Genomic DNA, 18,458 nt, shown 5'->3' with positions numbered 1-18,458 from the left:
GTTGTACATATCTCAGATCATGTGCAAGAATGGCATTCTGGTAAGCTCCATAGAATCCTTGAAGTTTTCTAGTGTCAATTAAGAGAAATACACTTGGTTAGACTACATGCATCTGAGCTGAACATCTCAGCAATCGGATTCTTCTTAGTAAAGGCCTGAAATTTTGCCCATGAGTCTGCGTAAATGTTTGAAAATGACCATGCAGCAAAGAAGAGCTGGCTACAGTTTGTTCCACAAATATAGAGATGGATGCAAAAATTCTTACCATGAGTGTACACTTACCTCTCATGAATTTACTCTGTGTATTTGCAGACTCTTTCTATAAGTGAGGTCACTTAACATTTATTTCAGAGAGAAAACTTAGTCTGTGTTATGGATATAGGAGGGAATGTGACCTCTGTTATTTAACAAAATAGCTGATTTGGTCTCAGTTCACCTGGTGCCTAACCTCACAATTATTCTTTATGAACTAAATATGCCAGTGGATGATCATGGGAATGCTCAGGGAAACACATGGATTGGGTGTGAGTGGAACACAGTCATGTGACATAATGTATATCTTCTCTTTTCACAGTTTAGCCAAGGACTCCAAGACCGACTCCTGCCTCCAAACCAAAATGTTTTGTTTTTCTTATACTGCTTCACATTTATGTTTATTATTTACATAGTAAAAGACCTCGTCTTTTACTTTTTCCAAAACCATCACCAGTTCTCTTTTGCTATTGTGTTCTTTTTCATTTTAAAAGGAATTTTCCAGGATTAAAAATCTAGGAGAAATATGCTCTTAAAAGAGGTAGAATATTGTTCATTTTTCTGCCCCTGATCTTACTGTTTTTTGTTATTCACACCAACCAATAGTTACACAAAACTAACTGATTTCCTGAAGAAAGCTGGAAATGGATGACATGATTTGACATCACATTGTCTATACAAATAAAACGAGAAGTCTCTTTTGAATGTGTTTAATTTTTGTCCTCTCTTCCTTGGATTAACAGAGTGGCTTGGGCTTATCTGTCTACCTGTATGTGTATTTTTGTGCAGGTTTCAGAGCTAGATTTATTAGCTGTGGAAAAGTACTCAGGATAATTTAGTATTGCTGTAAGTTCATTGCTACCTCTGCTTCTGGGATAGAAACATTCCCCTCTGTGCTGTGGAACTCTCTATACTTACACACAGCTTCAATCAGCAATAAACCAGCAAGTACTGGCAAACACATACCTTATTTGTAATTGAGGTGTCGTGATTTCTGAAGTCTCCACAGTGATAAGGAAAGATACCAAATATAGCCCCAATAAAAAGGCATTTTGTCTAGTGAGATGAGACTTTTTCATTGCTATTTTAATTGTACAGAATAAGATATTTCTAACAAAGAAAAGTCATCTACCATATGGTATGTCAGGTTCAAGTAACTACAGTATTATGACCCTTCCAGTGATGCTAGATCATAATTCATCCACATATCCACATACACATGCCTGACTGTTTCATTTAAATAGTTTTTGTCTCAGTCTCCCTTCTCTTTGCACTGTGCTATAAACAGGAAAATAACCTGAAGGGTACTCGATAATCAGGTAGGTTACCAAAAAATAAACCAATCACTCAGGTCAGAGTTTAAAATGGGATGTAGTCTTCCTTACTCAGGCCTGTATCTGTGATGAGTTCGACATCAGTCAATGTTGTATTTCTCGGGTGTTGCTGTCGCAGTGTGTTCACAAAGCCACTGTTGCGTACAAGGCTGTCTGAAGGCAGTAGAGAAAAGGGTATTTCACATCCACATTTAATAACTGAGTATTTTCCTGACATTGCAGGAAAAGTGTAGAGCACAAGGTCTTGCACTTCCACAGCTTCTGTATTTCTGAAGCTGTGAAGGGTTACAAGGAATGTCCAATTGACATTTAGGCAAAAATCTACAGAAGACTGAGATGAGTTATGACACAATCTTCCTAAAAGGAAATTTGTCTAAGTGAGGTTGCTTGCTATAGGTTTCACCAACATACGCAGATTTAGACAGCTAGAACAATCAAAAATAAATGAATGAAAGCTTTAATTAGCTACAGTTCTTCTACTTCTAGCAGAAGTGGTCCCTTCATCTGCTTTAGGATTTTGGTGGAACTCAGCAATTAGACTTTATATTCCAAATGACCTGAGAGTGAAAACAGTAAATAAGCTGCTTTCAAATCTGTATTTTTCTCACTGAAATCTTGAGAATGTCACCCAGATGGCTGAGAGAAACCTGCCCTTTGCTTTCTGCTGGATCTGAAAATGCTTCCTGTAGATAACCTTTAATATAAATATGGTTTGCAATGAGACAAGTTACTTGGAATATCTCTTTTCATTCTTGGAGACTTTGGGGTTCTAACAGACAGGAGAGATGATATCAGTCTGCATTTGGAATTAACTCAAAAGACAACCAGAAGTTGTCACAAATGCGAATCCACTGGAAGTTCCAGAACACAGAGTCTGTGTAGAAGTAGTATTTTTAATACTTGCTTGATGCTAGCTTTTGGAGATGCTGACTTTTTTTCGTGGGGGCAGAAAGAATAGCCTTTTGCATTTTATTTACTGCACAAGCGAGATAATACTGAGCAGTCTTGAGAGACAGTTGCCAAACCACGTTGTATACTCCAAACACATACATATCCTAAGATCATAAAATTAAGGAAAAAAATAGGTAGGCCTCTTTCTCATATGTCATCCTTGTGAGCACCCATTCTATACTTTTAAACATATTCCCATATGGGTGAGAGACAGACTGAGATTGCCACTGAAAAAAAAAATTATATCAGTTGAGCTTCTGGGAGGTGCCTGGCTATGCCCCTGGCCATGGTTTACAACAGTAGGCACTCATCACAAAGTGTATGGTTTTATGTGAAACCACAGAAAACTTGGTGGTTTCAGCTATTTTAAGCCTAGAAGTAGGCAGTATTTTACAGCTGGTTTGGTTTCAAGAACACCACAGTAGGCAAAGAAAGATTTTTTAAATTTAAGGGTCATAGAAAAAATACTACTCTATGGTTTCAGGTCCCCGTGAAGAGCTCCAAATTAATGAATAAAAGATTAAAAATAATGGCGTGATATTATACATATTTATATGTTTGACATCTAACAGGTGTTTTATAGGTAGCTGAGCTGGGTGTTGCTAACTTAACAAAACAAAACATTTGCTAATTCTCATACTAGTCAAGACTACACTTTACAGCATTTAATTTTCTTATTCTCCTCTAATGAGAGTGGTTGAATCAAATGAAAGGGAGAGGAGAGGAGAGGAGAGGAGAGGAGAGGAGAGGAGAGGAGGAGAGATCGCCCCACTAGGTAAGGAAATCCAACTCATATTTAGCAAACTCATTTGGGGGCTTTCTAGCCAGAGTTTTTTAAAGATCACAGCTGAGGTGTTTTACAAGGCTGCAAGGTCAGCTGTGCTGCAAAAATTTTGCATGGGCTTTTTCAGTTAATTTGTGCCTTCAGACCTCAGATTTATGTTTTAAGTTTAAACAAGCTCTTATGTGCACATAAGCTTAATAAAGCTGGTTCAAAGTTTTATCTACATTTTCATTCATTGCAACAGAAAGCAAAGAAGAGAGGAAGAGGAGACTCAAGAGTGCAGCAGAGAAGATCATGCCTGAAAACAATCCACTAGTCTGAATGCCAACGAGGCAAAGTTCAGCAGGTCAGATAACTCTCAGCAGAAAGAAGGGAAACACAGTGGTAAGACTACATGCTTTCATTGCCTCCGCTGAGCAAAATTAAAACCACATTACACCGAACGTTACCGGCGACACTGAGCAGAGGAACTGTAAGAGCCCTGCACTCGCTCACTTTGCCTCAGCAGGGCAGGGAGGAGGGGGCTTACAGAGCAGCTCCCCAACGGACATTCGAGCTCTGGCGGCCCTGGGACAGCCCTAGGACAGGCATGGTAGCCCCAGGACAGGCACGGCACCGGGAAAGACGCCAGGAGCCTCGCCCAAGCCCGGCCCCTCCGGGGTGCGTTAAGGCTGCTCTTAGGGGCAGGATGCAAGCAATGGGAGTGCTGGGCGAGGAGGAGTTACCCGCTGTCCCTAACAATGTGGGACAAAGAAACCTTGGAGATCCTCAGTAAAACGTAAGGGTGAGTGGTCTGATGCTCTTTGTAACGAGGGGAGGGGATGCTGCAGGTGGTTTTGCGTGCTCTTAATTTTACTTATTTCTAGCTACGGAATTCTGGAAGATGTGTTGCTCAGGTAAGAGACCTGTAATTTTGGAATAGCGATTTGCAAATCAGTTATGAAGGGAGTGAGATGTGACAGCAGAAAAATTAATTATTTTCACTAAGCTGCGGTGGTGGGCGGACAGCACCTGTTTGCTCAGGTGTGCTCCCTGCCCAGGCACTCAGCGTCAGCAAAGTCAGGTGGGAGGGCTCCTGCACACCTGATTTCAATGAGCAGGGGGATTGCCTGTGGCAGGGTTAGGTGCCTTTCTGCTGGTAATGTAATGAGTTGCTGTTGCTCTGGACTGGGCATTTCTGCTCTGAATCTTTTGAGATAGGTTTAAAGGCTACTACTAGTACTACTCTTGCTAGCAGTGATGAGCAGCCGGCTTCCAGGTATGTTGCACGTGCTTCTATTTGGTGGTGGTTTTTGAGTTATTATTATTGTTGTTGTTTTTTTCTTTTGGGGGGGCGGGATGGAGAGACTTTCAGGACTTCTGATGCCATTTGCAGTTAAACACTTTTCTCTAGCACAGATAAAGCTTCTGCCTGTTGCCTTCAGCATTATAAACTGCTTTGTAGTTTATGTGGTGTGAGATGGGCTCCCTTTTGTGTTACAGATATGGTAATGACTCCTATATGTACAAAATTAGAGAGTAAAAAGGAGTTGATTAAGCATGCATGTGGCTTGTCCTCAGCAGTGGTAGGTAAGCACTGGTTGTATAAGTACTTGTAACTAACGTGTAGTTGATCAAAGCCAGGTGTGGGTTTGAGCTCTTTAAAGGAGCCTCATCCCTAAAATCCCAGATCATTTAAATATCTTTATTTGTATTTTCCAGGATCGATTTGACCTAAGTTACTGTAATGTTCTTGAATTTCCCTTTTGTCTGTGCTTTAGTTGTTAAAGTGCTAGTTTTGTCTTGTGCCTGGCTTCTAAACATGCAGCACTTTAACTTGTCTCCAGGAATGCAGTGTCTGTAAAAGTGTTGTGTTCTTGACTTCTCTTAACACACACACACACACACACACACACACACAAAAACAAAAAAAAAACAAAAAAAAACAAACCACCCAGTGATTGCAATACTATGGTGAGGCTAACAAACTCCAAGCTTTGTGAATTCCTTCTCATTTGGAGCTCAGAAACTTGTAGTTGCTTGGCATTTATGGATTGCCCTCCTTGTAAACTAACTGAAATGCATAGCTTGGGTAGGTGTTACTGAAACGATTATTTGGTTTCTTAAAAACTGATTTATTGAGACTTGTAGTTCCTTGTTGTGAAGAAAACTGAGAAACTGCACTGGTACATTCTTCCAGGGACTTGACCAGGAAGATAGACCAGGCTGTAGCAATGAGGGTAGCTTTCACTGAAAGCAGAGAAAACCATTTTGTTAACCTCAGTGGTAGATGGGTTAGCTGTCCTGGCTTGCTTATTTGGATGTTACCACTACAGTAGATGTTGTGATACTATGGATGTCAAGTCTCACTACAGACACAAAAAATCCCAGATATTCATCCTGAGTAGCAACTTTGAGTTGAGTGTTCCTCATTTTTTTCTCTTTGTCAGCAGTAGAAGCTGGAAGGGTGTTTTTTTTTTTGTTTGTTTTGTTTTGTTTTGTTTTGTTTAAATGGGCTTTCCTTTCTGAGTACTTCAGCAAGTAAAATGAGAAGATAGGCCCTTTGTTTGCTTTCTTTTACGGACTTAAAATCTTAGTTAAGAATTTCTCATTCTGGCTAAGAAATCTTTCCCTTTGTATTATTACTGCTGTGTTCCAAAAGACTTCTGTGCTGCTTTTGTTCTCAGTCTTAAACCTAATTCACATTGCAGAAATATCTGAAAATCCCGATGCCTCTGTGGGTTAGTGTTATTGGAGAAAAGAAGAAAGTATGATCTCTTTAACCAGCTTAGTTTCTACTGATGATTTTTTTCTCTATCTCTCTCTTTCCCAAGCATTCACGTGAAGTTGTCTCTGATGCTGATGAACAGAGATGAGGTGCATCTCTGAGATGCTGAGGGTCATTCTGGTTGAAGGAACAGAACTATTTGGTTCCAGTGATTGGAGTAAACACCTGTGTTCTGCCACCTGAAATGCAACAGGAGCTATGATTTGTGGGGGCAAAGTGTGGTTGTGGGTAGTTGGACAGAAAAGCACTATCGAGACAATTGTGTATAAATCAGGATGCTGTTAAGTGGTGTGAAGTAGATCCACACAATAATTCTGTCATTCTTCATTTCTTCCTCCAGTGCTCCTAAAGAACTGACTAGGCCTCTGCCCAGAGGAGTGCTGTTATATTTTACTGCTGCCCTTGTTCCCCAGAGCTCTGGGTGCTACTTTGTGCACTTAGCATTGGTCTAAGTAGAGATAAATACTTTATAGGAGTTATTTCACATCAGGTTGCCTTATGGATGCTGAGGGTAACCATATGAAATGTGAGGTTTCTCCAGGACCTTGTAACTACCATCAACCAGCTGGAGCATAGGCTGCTGGTATCACTATTGTAATGATGACTTAAAAGTATGGATGGGCTGGAAGCAATGGAATTCAGTGCAAAGTTTTACTTCTTTCCAGAAGCCTCTGCTCACTGGTGAGAAAGGAAGTATCAGACTGTATTTCGGGTTGGCTTTTCCAGATGGTCTTAATAAGGGTCTGAAGAAAGGCAAGGAAGACTCTGTTCTGCTGCAGTTTCATATCTCCGTTTATTTAAGTAGTAAAGCCTGTACTCAAAAGTAAAAACAGGCAACAGGGCTTGCACAGAAACACTGTTTGATAGTGACTTTAAAATAACCTGGTAGGATTCTTGTCTTTACAGGGAAATGCTGTATCAATTGCATTTTTTTTCCTGCACTGGTATTTGGTCTTGCAGAATCTGAGCAATTGCCTCTCACACCAGTCTTCCTGCTGGTGAACTCAGAAGCAAGGGGAAGTGCTGTTGACTAGAATTAATCATTTATTTAAGATGAGTACGTGCCTAAATATACACTTTCTCTTGAACTGAGATCCCTATGCAGAATGCTGTCCCTTTCTGTAAAAGAGAAATATTTAACTCCTCTTTCAAGCTTGCAAGAGGCTAAGTAATAAATGACCTATACTCGGGTTGTTTGGTTTTTGTTGGATGACGTTACTTAAAAGCCACCCTCCTTAGATACATGCGGTGAGATGAGACAGGAAACAGGTATAACAATAAATCCCTCTGTGAATCATTACTAGTCTAAGACTGCCCTCTCTTGGAGGTTACCGACTGCTGCACTGTGCTCAGATGTATTTCTCATTCACAGTTCTCCTTGCAAACATTTGTGCTTTGTAGTGGACCTTTGCTTGTACATCGTTTCTAAAGCAGTGCTTCTCTTTTTAGAAGAAACAGTAGAAAGTTTCAAAATAGTTTTAAAATTCTACTGTCATTTTCACCCAAGGGCAGGCATTTGTCTTCTAGGTGACTTTTTCTTCCTACCACTCTCTCTTTTGGATAAAAGGAAAGCTCATGGAGAGTTAGAGAAGAGACAAAATCTTTCAGGCAATGTACTTAACGTAGCAAAAGCAGAGTTGCAAAGAGGCAAAAGACCAGATTAGAATGGTTTTTTTTTTTTTTTAAGAGTCTTAACATTCAACAACTTTAATGCCGTGAGAAATCTTGCTGTTTTGGTATGTAGCATCCTATATCTCCTAACTGATCACATAAAATTCAAAATCATATCTACTTTAAAGTTTCAGGTAGTATCTTAGTTATCTGACAGGAACAAGACAATATTTGGACAAAAAGTTATCTTTGGCTAAATTGATGCTGTGATGTTTGTTAAGATTTGACTGCATTGATGAGTTCGGTTGGTAGACCTGTTATCCAGCCTAACTCTGGACAATAAGTGTTAATTCAACTGTCAAGGATTTTTGTTTTGTGTTTTGTTACCATTAACAAAACAATAAGTCCTCCTGGTGACAAAAAAAATCAGTACGGTTGATTTACAAAATATTCTCCTACCCTGCTGTTAAGTCTGTTTTGATATATTATGGTGATTAACTTATTGGTTTTGTTGTTCTTTCTTTTTTTTTTTTAAGGAGAAAACTCATCTGAATATTTCTGTGGGGTTAAGTGCTTGTCTGTTTTAACTCTTGTTGAAATGTTCCCAGGAAGCCTGATTTTTTTTTTTATTTTTTTTATTTTTATTTTTTTTTCTCCTCCCCTTCCCTGCCCCCTCCTTAATTCTGTAACATATCCTGAGGTCAGAGGGGTGATTCTTGCATCTGTGTTTCTGGGCAAGCCAAGTATACCTTTGGCAGTAGGAGTAAACCAATGCATGGAGGATACAAAGGCAATCCAGAATAGTGTTGTAAACATCTCAATAAGATCAGAACAACATAACTTCTATTCAGAGACATCGTCATAGAGTGAACCTACTTAACTTCAAACTGAGAACTGTGGGGGATTAAAATACTTTTTGTCTTGTGTAGGGTCACGTTATATGTTGCTTCTTAATGAACTACTGGAAACTAGGGATCAGCTCTGCTTGATTGTGCTTCGGTGAGATGAAGAAGGATTTAAAATCCATGCCTTTGAGTGTAACCTATTTCAGAAAGTGTTCTTCAGCTTGCTTTCTGTGGTTAGTTCTGCTACAGTAATTCCAATGGAGAAAATGCTGCTTCCTGCTCCCATCCGGGAGAACAAGGGTACTAACGGATTAATTCTTGTTGGCTTACCAACGCTGTGATGCCTTTCAAAGATGTTCAACCAAAAAGGGTAATCTGAATTTCGGCCTTCAACAAGACTAGCTTTGAAAGACTGAAACAGGTTATCTTGTGTTCTTCCTCCCTCCCCCAAATCTCTTGATAAATACTACAAATGCTTGAGGAAGTGTTTTCCTGTGGTGATAGAAGCATACTACTTCAGAAGCCTGTAGGGATTAGAAAATGATTATGGCCTTAATCCTTAATTCAGACGTATTGAGTTTGTAGCCACTCCAATAGCAATAATTTTAGGAGTGTCCTTTACTAAGACACTTCAAGCTAATCTGAAATAAATGTCTTAAGATTGGTTGTTACAATTCTGGTGCTAAAAAAGCATCAGGAGGATCTGATATAAGAAAGTGTATTTGCAGTGACTATGACCAAACTGGTTGCTACCACAAAGATGTGTAATGCTTTCCTCCTCTGCTTGTCCCTAATGAGGCATGGTCTTTAAGGAGCTCATCTTCTCAGAAATAAAACTGGAATTTTATCTGAGATATTTTTCCCTTTGTTAAGTTTGGTTGAAAGTGTCTAAGAGATTCAAAAATAATTGCAACAGCAGAAGTGAATGGACTACAGTGTAAAAGTACAACTTTTTTGAGAAATATACTGTAAAACAAACTAGCAGCTTTCAGGGTCCTTCTTATAAATGATCATTTTTCCTCTGTGGGAAGTTAACTGAGAATTGAATTGATCAGACTCTGATGTTCAGGCAAATGCAGAACAAAGACTGGGAATTTACAAGAAAGTTGAAGCACTCTTCTATGCTCAGTCTCTCAAGCTGTTCCCCAAAAGGTGGCGGTGTCTGCTAGCAGGAGTGTCTTGCTCTGGCAAACGGATGCTTTCCTTAAGGTTCATTCAGTTTTGCGTTCTGTCTGCTGGCTGCTTTTTTCCTCCCCTCCTCCTCCATAACCTTTATCTTTCAAATGAGACCAGCAGGCTGTATATTTGACAAATATTTGTCTAGCACTGTAAATGAACACAGACTTAAAAATGACCTTTGAGTCAAACCAGAGCAGATTCCCACACAAAAAGGAATTAGTTTTAGTTACTTTTTGTCTAAGCTGTATAAACAGAAATTATTAGAATGCATGCTATCAATGTTTTATCTCTACATCTGTGGCTGAATGTCTACAGCTTTTTAAAATGTTGTCCCAGCTACAACTGTTCCCTAAAGACTCTGCTGAATGTTTGGACCCTCGCTCTCTACTTATAAGCAAACTTTCCAACTTTTTCAGTGTTCTCTGTTGGGGTTGGATTTGAAGAACTTGAGACTGTCCCAGTATCATAACCCTGACTTAATGGAGCTGACACTCTTTTCTTATCAGGGTTCTTCTGTTGGAACTGTATTTTATTTCACTGCCCGGACTTGACAGTTCTGCAAAGTTATTCCTAAGCTACTGCTTGATCTGACTGCAGCTCTGAACCTGTTGATTCTCCCATAAGATTTGGCTGGTGGTCATCATGGAATGAGGGGAGAACATCTTATACCCTGATATTTCCATCTCCCTTCCCCCATTACATCCTTACACACATGATTTCCTCATCTAGTTCTGTAGTCTTCTCCCTGGAGAGCTCACAATGAATCTAAGGAAAGGAGTGGAAAATGCCTGCAAAAGCAGCTAAATCTGTCCTTCCATTTGGGGACAAGAAACCTAAGTTTATCTCTTGGGACACACTCAAAGATATACTGGCTGTTACTTAAAAACAAATGAAAAACAAGCTTTCCAGAGTGGATTTTTGCATTTAGGAACCTGTTGATTACGTGAGACCATTTGTGAAGAAGGGGTAAATTAATACGGATATTCTAGAAATAAATTCACTGTGCCTGAACTGTTTCTACAGTCCAAGAACTCTAAACAAGATTTGTCTTTACAGCATGACAATTTCCATTTCAGTGTGGTTAGCATAAAAGGATCATCATGTGAATAATAATTCAAAATGGCATTGTGTTTTTAAAAACCTCATTTAATAAGGCAGAAGTATTTATATCAGTGATTCTGCTTCAGGATTGTATTTTTATTTTCTTTCAAGTATTCATTGGTTAACAAATCTGACTTGCCATCAGTCGAAAACTAGATGTTTTATAGGAATAAACTTATTTTCTGTTTATTTTAAAGAATGCAAGACCTGGCAGAACTGATGACTACAAAATCCAGTTCTCTCCTCACTACTGGTTTTCATGAAGAGCCATTTGTTCCACTGTTACCAATTGCACTGAGGCTTCAAATGATTGGAAAAATAGTCAAAAGCCAACAACAAAGAAAACAGCTAAGAGCTGCTCTGTATCAGAGAAGGTAGAATAGAACTGGGGGAAACTAAGAACAGAGTAGCGGTGATTCTCAAAGATGCTGAAAATCTTCTGTCTAACAGCAGATAGGCTGCTTTTCTTGGGAAAGATGCTACTGAAAAAGGGTGGATGAAAGTATTTTAATGCCACAGGCAAGGAGAAAATGAACAGGACTTTGTTTGCTGCTGCTTGTTATATGAAGTCCAGATGAAGCTAAACATTTTAGGGAATTTGAGGTTTAAGCAAGGATGGTGATTTATAACAGTATCTAGGACACTAAGAAGAGCTTAGAGGTGCTGGAACTTCACAGGAGTTCAAGTTGTGCGTTTCAGGATTCTCAGAGCTGTAAATTGTGTTGACCCTAGGAGAGTGATGTTAGGAAGGGTTGTTATACATGCTTGTGCTAGCCTTAGCACTTGGTGTCAGGCTACCAAGACTAATGTGACAGAGAGAATCCCATTCACTATGGGTGTTGCGAATGTGTTGTGATTTTTCTTGAACGCTGAAATAACTGATTTTTTTCACATGATAAAAACTAGTTTGAAAGTCAAACTGCTGTGGTTTTTTCTTTTTAATTGTAATCATGACTTCTATGTAACTTTCCTCCGTCTAAGACAAATATTTTAAATGAGTAATAGGAAATTAGATTATCCAAATTATTTCACAATCACAGTGTAGAATTTGCTTTGTTTTTTTTCTTTGCCCCTTGTCTTGCCTTGACATGGATAATTCCTCACTAGGGGCCGAGTTCTGGAAGATGAATATCCCACAGAAAGTCCCACAGAAAGTTTCCTGGAGGCATTTGACGTGTGAGTGGAGGAGAGAAATCTTTCTATTACAGAATGTTGCTTTTTGATTACTTGTTTATTGTTGCTCAGCTGATCACCTTCTGAAGTGTTTGTTTTGCTTATGCCTTGATTAAACCAAAAAAAGGAAGTAAAGAAAGCAGATGAATCCTGCCCCCTGCTGCCTTCACCCAACAATACAGAACAATAATAAAACCAGATACGCTGGTTCTTCTCTTATGACTAGGAGTGCAAGACCTGTGCTGCCCATGCTCATGCTTCAGAGAGCTATTTGAATGCAGACAAACTGCCACTGTCACTAAAATATGTCACAGCAGTATTTCCACTATGCTTTTAAAACTTCTACTTTTCCCTCATAGAATTTTCTGTTAGCTGGCATTTGGTACTGGGACAGAGTGAAGCATGGGAGGAGTACATTGTTTGGTGCTATCTAAGCTTTCTAGGGTGGTGGTGTTGACCATAATCTTTGCCAGATTTTGGTTTGAATTATTTGACGATTTCTCATCTTAAAACCAAGAACAACAAAACAAACAAAACTGGCCCAACTGTAATTTGAGGCATCAATACAGTTATGTAAGCATAACATTTTTTCCCCTTTCTTATATTTCTATAAACTCTTAGGGAATAAATTTCCTAATAAGATAAGGAATGAATGTTAAATGCACAATGCTTTTAAAACAGTCCTGGAGTTTTAGTTTCTTGGATCTCTGTTGGGATGTTTGGATCAAAGCTTCTTTCTTTAATGACAAATAAATTAAATTAAATGCAATTATATGCCTTTCATGAAGAATCAAAGGCAGAGCCTGTCAGCCATGCAAATATTTTGGTACATGCACTACAGATTTCTTCTGGGCTTAGCAACTTCTAATTTAATTTAAGAAATGAGTGGGGAAGAATATTTATAATAATCACTATTTCAGAGGAAAAGAGTAGGAGCCTGTTTGCTGACTTCAGTGGGCTTTAGATCAGAAGCAAAATTATCGCTGTTATCTCTAATGCCCTTCAAATGATTGTGATAAACTTCCTTTTCTTCTCTTCGGTATCCACGTGCAAAATCTTGTAATCTCTGCTAATTCTGAGGCAACAGTTTCCCTGACTTTATTAGAGGCTTTCCAGAACTGTGTTAATGAAACAATGAGACATGACAGGTTGGGTGTTATGGTTTAATCATGATTTGCCTTGGAGGTTAATGGCACTTGGCTGACAGCCTTGTGCTAATAGCCAGCATGTGCAGCTAACTGCCCAGGTGTAACATTATTAATTTACTTTGGTTTTCTCCAGCCTGCGTGTACATAATTGAAACATACAGTCCTTCATTCTTCAGCCCTAGTGTAGCCTGGTTTTATTTATTTATTTTTGGAGGAGAATCACAAGATACAGCCAAGTGGAAGTAGTGCATCTTAAAGTAGTGACTCACTCAATGAGTTTCTGTGTAGTGTATGGGGAAATGCATCTTGCAGAGAGGACAGGAGCAGGGATGGGGTGACGGAAGCCTTCTCCCTTTCCTGGAGACAGCCAGCCCAAGGCACTGTTAGTCCACAGATGTTATGCTTTATGTTACCTGTTGTTACTGCCAAGAGAGATAATGTGAGCACTGAATAGCACACATATAATCATCTCAAACCTGGAAGAGAAACAATAATTTGTCGAGCTTGGGTGTACTAGTTCTACAAGAGGAAGAAACCCAGAGGCTTAAGAGCAAACTGCCTTTAGAAGTTCTTCAGGCTTTGATTCAACCCCTTCTCTAAATTCTTCTGAGGTAGACATAAGAAAACTGAAACCAAGCCATCTACTTTGTATTATGTTAACACCACCAGATATGCAGTACATGTAATAGATCAGCAAGTACATATGCTGCTGGGTGTAATGCAGATGCTGACCTTGAATGAGAATCCATTGCCTACAGTTCTGATTTGGGAGTAACTTATCAAAACCAACTGCTGCCCTGCGTCTCATAGGAAAAGAGCCCAGAAGAGCTTATTTGGATCTGGATTCCTGATGATTTTTACTTGTGGATAAATAGACTTAGAACTTTTTGTGTTAATTTTGGAGACTGCAAGTACAATCAGTCTGAATATGTAGAAAATGATTACTTTTGCTTACCTGGGAATCACTTCCAAGATGAAGTAACTACAAGGGGATATGATAATGTCATACATTTGGTTTGATGTTTGCCTAATAGAGTGATTCCTTGTACTATGTTTTTTGTTGATGTTGAATGACTTCTAAGAAAAACATTTTTAACTAAATTCTGTGGTGTTGTTGTCCAGTAATTAAAAATAGCTACATACATGGGAGAAGAAACTATGAATTTCACAAGGAAAAGAAAATCCCTTAAATGCTATCCAGAAAAGTATAGACAACTAATTGGGAGCAAAGAATATTCAAATACAGTTATTACTATGGAATACCTCCTGGCCTAACTCTGCTGAAACTACTGTTCCTGAAAAGAGTACAGATGCAGCTCCTGTGAGGCGGCTGCTGATTTGTTCTCTGCTGACGTGTGAAGCCAGTGCTGCTGCATGAGCTTGCTGTCTGTGCCCTAACCACAGGGGAGGCCAGGTGGGCCGGGGTGGAGAGGGGCTCAGGAAGCCAGAGCTCTATTTCTGGCTTTGTCAAGGACCTGGTGTATGACCTAGGGAAAGGCACTCTGCCTCTCCATGCCTGCATTTCCTTTCCTGTTTATATAGGCTGCACGCTCCTCAGGCAGAGTCTTCTCTGTGTTTAGTGTCTAGTTCTCCTCATCTCTTAAGGGTTGTGGCTCCTGGCTCTGATGGTGAATAACTGAAGAGATAGGGAGGTCTGTCATGATTCCTGGTGAGGCAATTGCTCATGAACAGCGAATACATCTGCTCTTTCCTGTGGAAAATAGATTATTCCCTTTGTTGTGACTGTGAAGTTACTTTGTCTCCAGTTAAATAGTCTTGATCTAAGTTTCAGAGGCTCATTAATATAGTAGCCACTGCACTTCCTGGTTTTTAAAGGTGAGAATGGACTTAAGAGTGCTGTAGCAGTGTCTTGTGTATGGAGCTTTCTTTTGGAAATACAGTATGTTATAGAACACACTTGTGGTATGGAGTAGTGCCAACAATTTCTATGCAGGTAGAAATAATTCAGAAAAATACACCTTGCTAGGGGAAAATACATTGTAATAGTTGCAATGGCCTGAGATACTGAAGATACTGCATCTGCATGTGCCTAGGTCCAACAAGCAGTAGGGCATACTATATATACCTGGCAAGCACACGCTTGAAGCACACATGCACTCCACGTATATACATCACCAGTCACATAGATCCCAGATGCATACAGAGCACTCTAGAAACACAGTACCATGGGCTGCAGCCCCAGTCTAACGTCTTGTACCCACTGCTTCACCGTTGCATACATGCATGGAGCTGACCACAGCCTCCCTTGGCTCTTATATTCTTGACCCTCGAGGCATCTCTGGCTCCCGGGCTAGTTACTTACTAGCTAGTCCAGCTTGCTCTCTGCCGGCCCTTGCACATCCTCTGCACACACTGCAGATGTTGGCATTGTGGGTATATATTCCTCCCACCCATGATCTTACTTCTGTTGCTGGCACTCAGATTCCCATTCAGGCACGTGAACCAAGAACAGAGATTCTCACCCCTGAAAAGTTATTAAATTCTTTTATAAGGTGGCACAGACAATGCTGATCAGGTGCTGGATGTGGTCAGACAACTGTACCAACCAGATAACTGTTTATATGGTATACATTTTATAGCCCTTTGCCCCTCTATTTTTGTCATATTTATTTACTTCTGAGTCACATAAATCCATCTTTTTTCCACCTCTGATGCCTTCCCTCATCATCCCATAATGTCTTGAGTGATCCTGAAATGCTCTTCCCCCCCCCCCTTTTCATTCTGTCCCCACCCTCTGACAAGTAACCCTTCTCCATTCAAACGGTGATGTACTGCTGGCTCATCAGCCATTGTTCATGGTTTTAGCACCTGCCCATTGGATCTCAGTCCCTTCTGAGACAGACCTGGGAGGGTCATGGGCAGGGAGTCTTTTCTTTAGAGTCCTTGTTTTGTGTTTCTGCCTGCACTTGTGACTCTGTGCTCAACCAGGCTGGCAGAGATCAGTTCTGATGTATCTGTGATGGGCCTGGGAGGAGATGGGGCAAAGTGTCATTGGCCTCTCTTTCCCTTTATTAGTTCTGTGCTTGTTTGTGCATGTGCAGACAAGCTTCTCTCACACAACCTAACACACCTGAGGCTTTCATTTTAACTTCATAAATCGGTAGGGAAAATGTGAGTAAGCAGGAAAACCCAAATTTGTAGCTGGTTAATCCCAGGCCACCCAATATGCGTAACATCTGAGAAATACATGTATTGTTCTTATAAAAATGGTGTAGTGAAACCTAAGGCAAAACAATGTAGCTACGTTTCCATATTAGCAATTCAACTCTTACTCTATTTTTTTGTTGTTGTTTAAATATCGTTCTTTGAACTGTAAGTACAAAACTATAATTAGTAGGCAGAGCAGATACACTGACTTCAAAAACAGAAATCAAGAAATGTTGCCTAAGGCAACACAACCACATCTTGGTTGTCACTAGTGTGTTACAGAGCCTGTAATCATATACGGAAGTGGATGACTTCATGGGAAGATGAGATAGACATTTATGAAGGTTAACACAATTTCAGCACAGAAATTGAAGAGCTTTATCTGCTGCTGATGTTGGTAGCCAACTCCCAGTTTTGTTTTTGTGGTTTATCCTGCCAGTTATGTCAGACAAGGCAAAATCTAACAGATTCCTCTTCCACTCCTATATCATCTATTTATCAAACTGTCTGCAAGCCACCAGCCTTCTTGTCAGTCTGGACAAGCATCAGCCCTGAAAACAAATGCTTTCTCCACCCTCATTGTTTGCAGAAATGGATTCTTATCCAAATAATCAAGCAAGCTGAAAGAAATGCAGTTGGTGATTTTTGATGCTGGGTGGTGGTTTTGTGTTTGGTGCAGAGCACCCCTTTGAGCAGGCTGGGTGCAGGGCTGAGTCTGGCTAGAGCTCATGCAAGAGCTTTGTGGAGATGCATATGGATTAGTCTTCTGTAAACCAGAATCTGACAGTCCAATTGCATCTCAGATCTTGTCCATGCTGAACAGGTGTATTGCCCTAACTATTCCAGAGACCTTTTTGTGTGTGTGTGTGTGTGTGTGTAACCCACAAATACAGTTGAACTTGTACTGCCAGTGCTGTGGTATTGCATATTAGAATATCTTTGCTGTTGACTGCTGCATGTGAACCACAGACTATACTGGTACAAGGCACTTAAGGCTCCCTGTCTCGTACAAATGGCCAGAAACAAAAGAGCCTTCTCATTGTCGTACTGGCTGCCTGCAAGCTGGGAAGATGCTTCATGATCACGCTTTGCACGTATGCGTGTGTGTGTGTGTGTGTGTGTCAGTGCACATAGAGATCTGCTGAAGTCAATAGACCTTTACATGATTGATAACAGAAGGAGTCTTTTAAGCGAAAACTGAGTCAGATGCAGTTGTCTCTGTGCACTGCGTTCCAGAAGTCCCGAAAGCTCTGCCTCCCTTCATGCAGCCTCCCAGCAGCAGCTGCACTACCAGGGTGACATGGGAAGGCAGCAGTGCTGCTTGGGAAGTGCATCTTGGCCTCTTCAAGAGGCCTTTTTGCATGCTGATGCTCTGGAAAAGGAAGGACCAGAGATGAAGATCGGGTCAAGCATGTTACTTGAAGTAATGTTAAGGTCATGAAAGCTGTGATTGAAACATAATCTGGAAAAAGAAAACAACATTAATGGTAGTACTTTATGAGGCACAAAGGAAAGGAGAAATAGGGTAAACTACTCTGTTATTGCTTAAAAAAATCCCGTTTATTCCACATTGAGATTATTTTCCAGCAAGAGTGCAACCCAACAGTTGTAGTGCACTGACTGCTGCTCCAGCAGTATGCTGTCCTCTTCCCAGGTCAGGAATAAGTTGTATTGTTCTAAATGCTGTCAGACTAGTACTACAGGGTTTACCTGTGGAGATATCTGTGATAGTCTTGTTGAAGCAAGAACACTTGAAAGCAAAGATAAAATGGAGATATTTTTTCCACAGATGACCTGATTATCTCCCTCTGTATTTGCTATTCTGTATTTTGATCAGGTAGTTTCTCATTTCTTCTCCCTTCCTCTGATAAATAACTTGTAGATTTTATTGAGGTTTTCTGAACTGAAAACTGATGCCTGGCACTTTTTTTTCTCTATTTTTTTTTCTTTTTTTTCCCATGAGAACCTCTCACTTTGTGGTTGCTTGAGGAAGTTGACTTAAGCGATTTAAAAAGTAGTCGTGGCTTATTTAGAAAGACACTGGCCGTTAACACAAAAATACATGCCTAAATATGCTAACAGGTGCAAGAGATGTCTAATCACATGATGGTTGCAGGAAGTCTATTAACCATAGTGTAGGGTTAA

The 18,458-nt window shown here is 40.0% G+C and overlaps 1 protein-coding gene across 4 annotated transcripts in view; it reads left to right on the top strand.

Moving 5' to 3' along the window:
* Nucleotides 1-957, top strand: part of TMEM247 (transmembrane protein 247) — a 41,824-nt gene extending 40,867 nt beyond the window's left edge. For all 4 annotated transcript variants that reach the window (XR_004158833.1, XR_002111817.2, XM_010706780.3 and 1 more), the window contains one exon: nt 575-957. Coding sequence is in view for 2 of the 4 variants with exons in the window: in XM_010706780.3 (XP_010705082.2) it covers nt 575-763 (189 nt within the window). In the remaining 2 variants the exon portion in view is untranslated. The remainder of the gene's footprint in view (nt 1-574) is intronic.
* Nucleotides 958-18,458: the final 17,501 nt, after the last annotated feature.

This window comes from Meleagris gallopavo, chromosome 2 (assembly GCF_000146605.3).
Source record: "Meleagris gallopavo isolate NT-WF06-2002-E0010 breed Aviagen turkey brand Nicholas breeding stock chromosome 2, Turkey_5.1, whole genome shotgun sequence".
NCBI lineage: Eukaryota > Metazoa > Chordata > Aves > Galliformes > Phasianidae > Meleagris > Meleagris gallopavo.
This window is presented reverse-complemented; position numbering and strand designations above follow the sequence as displayed.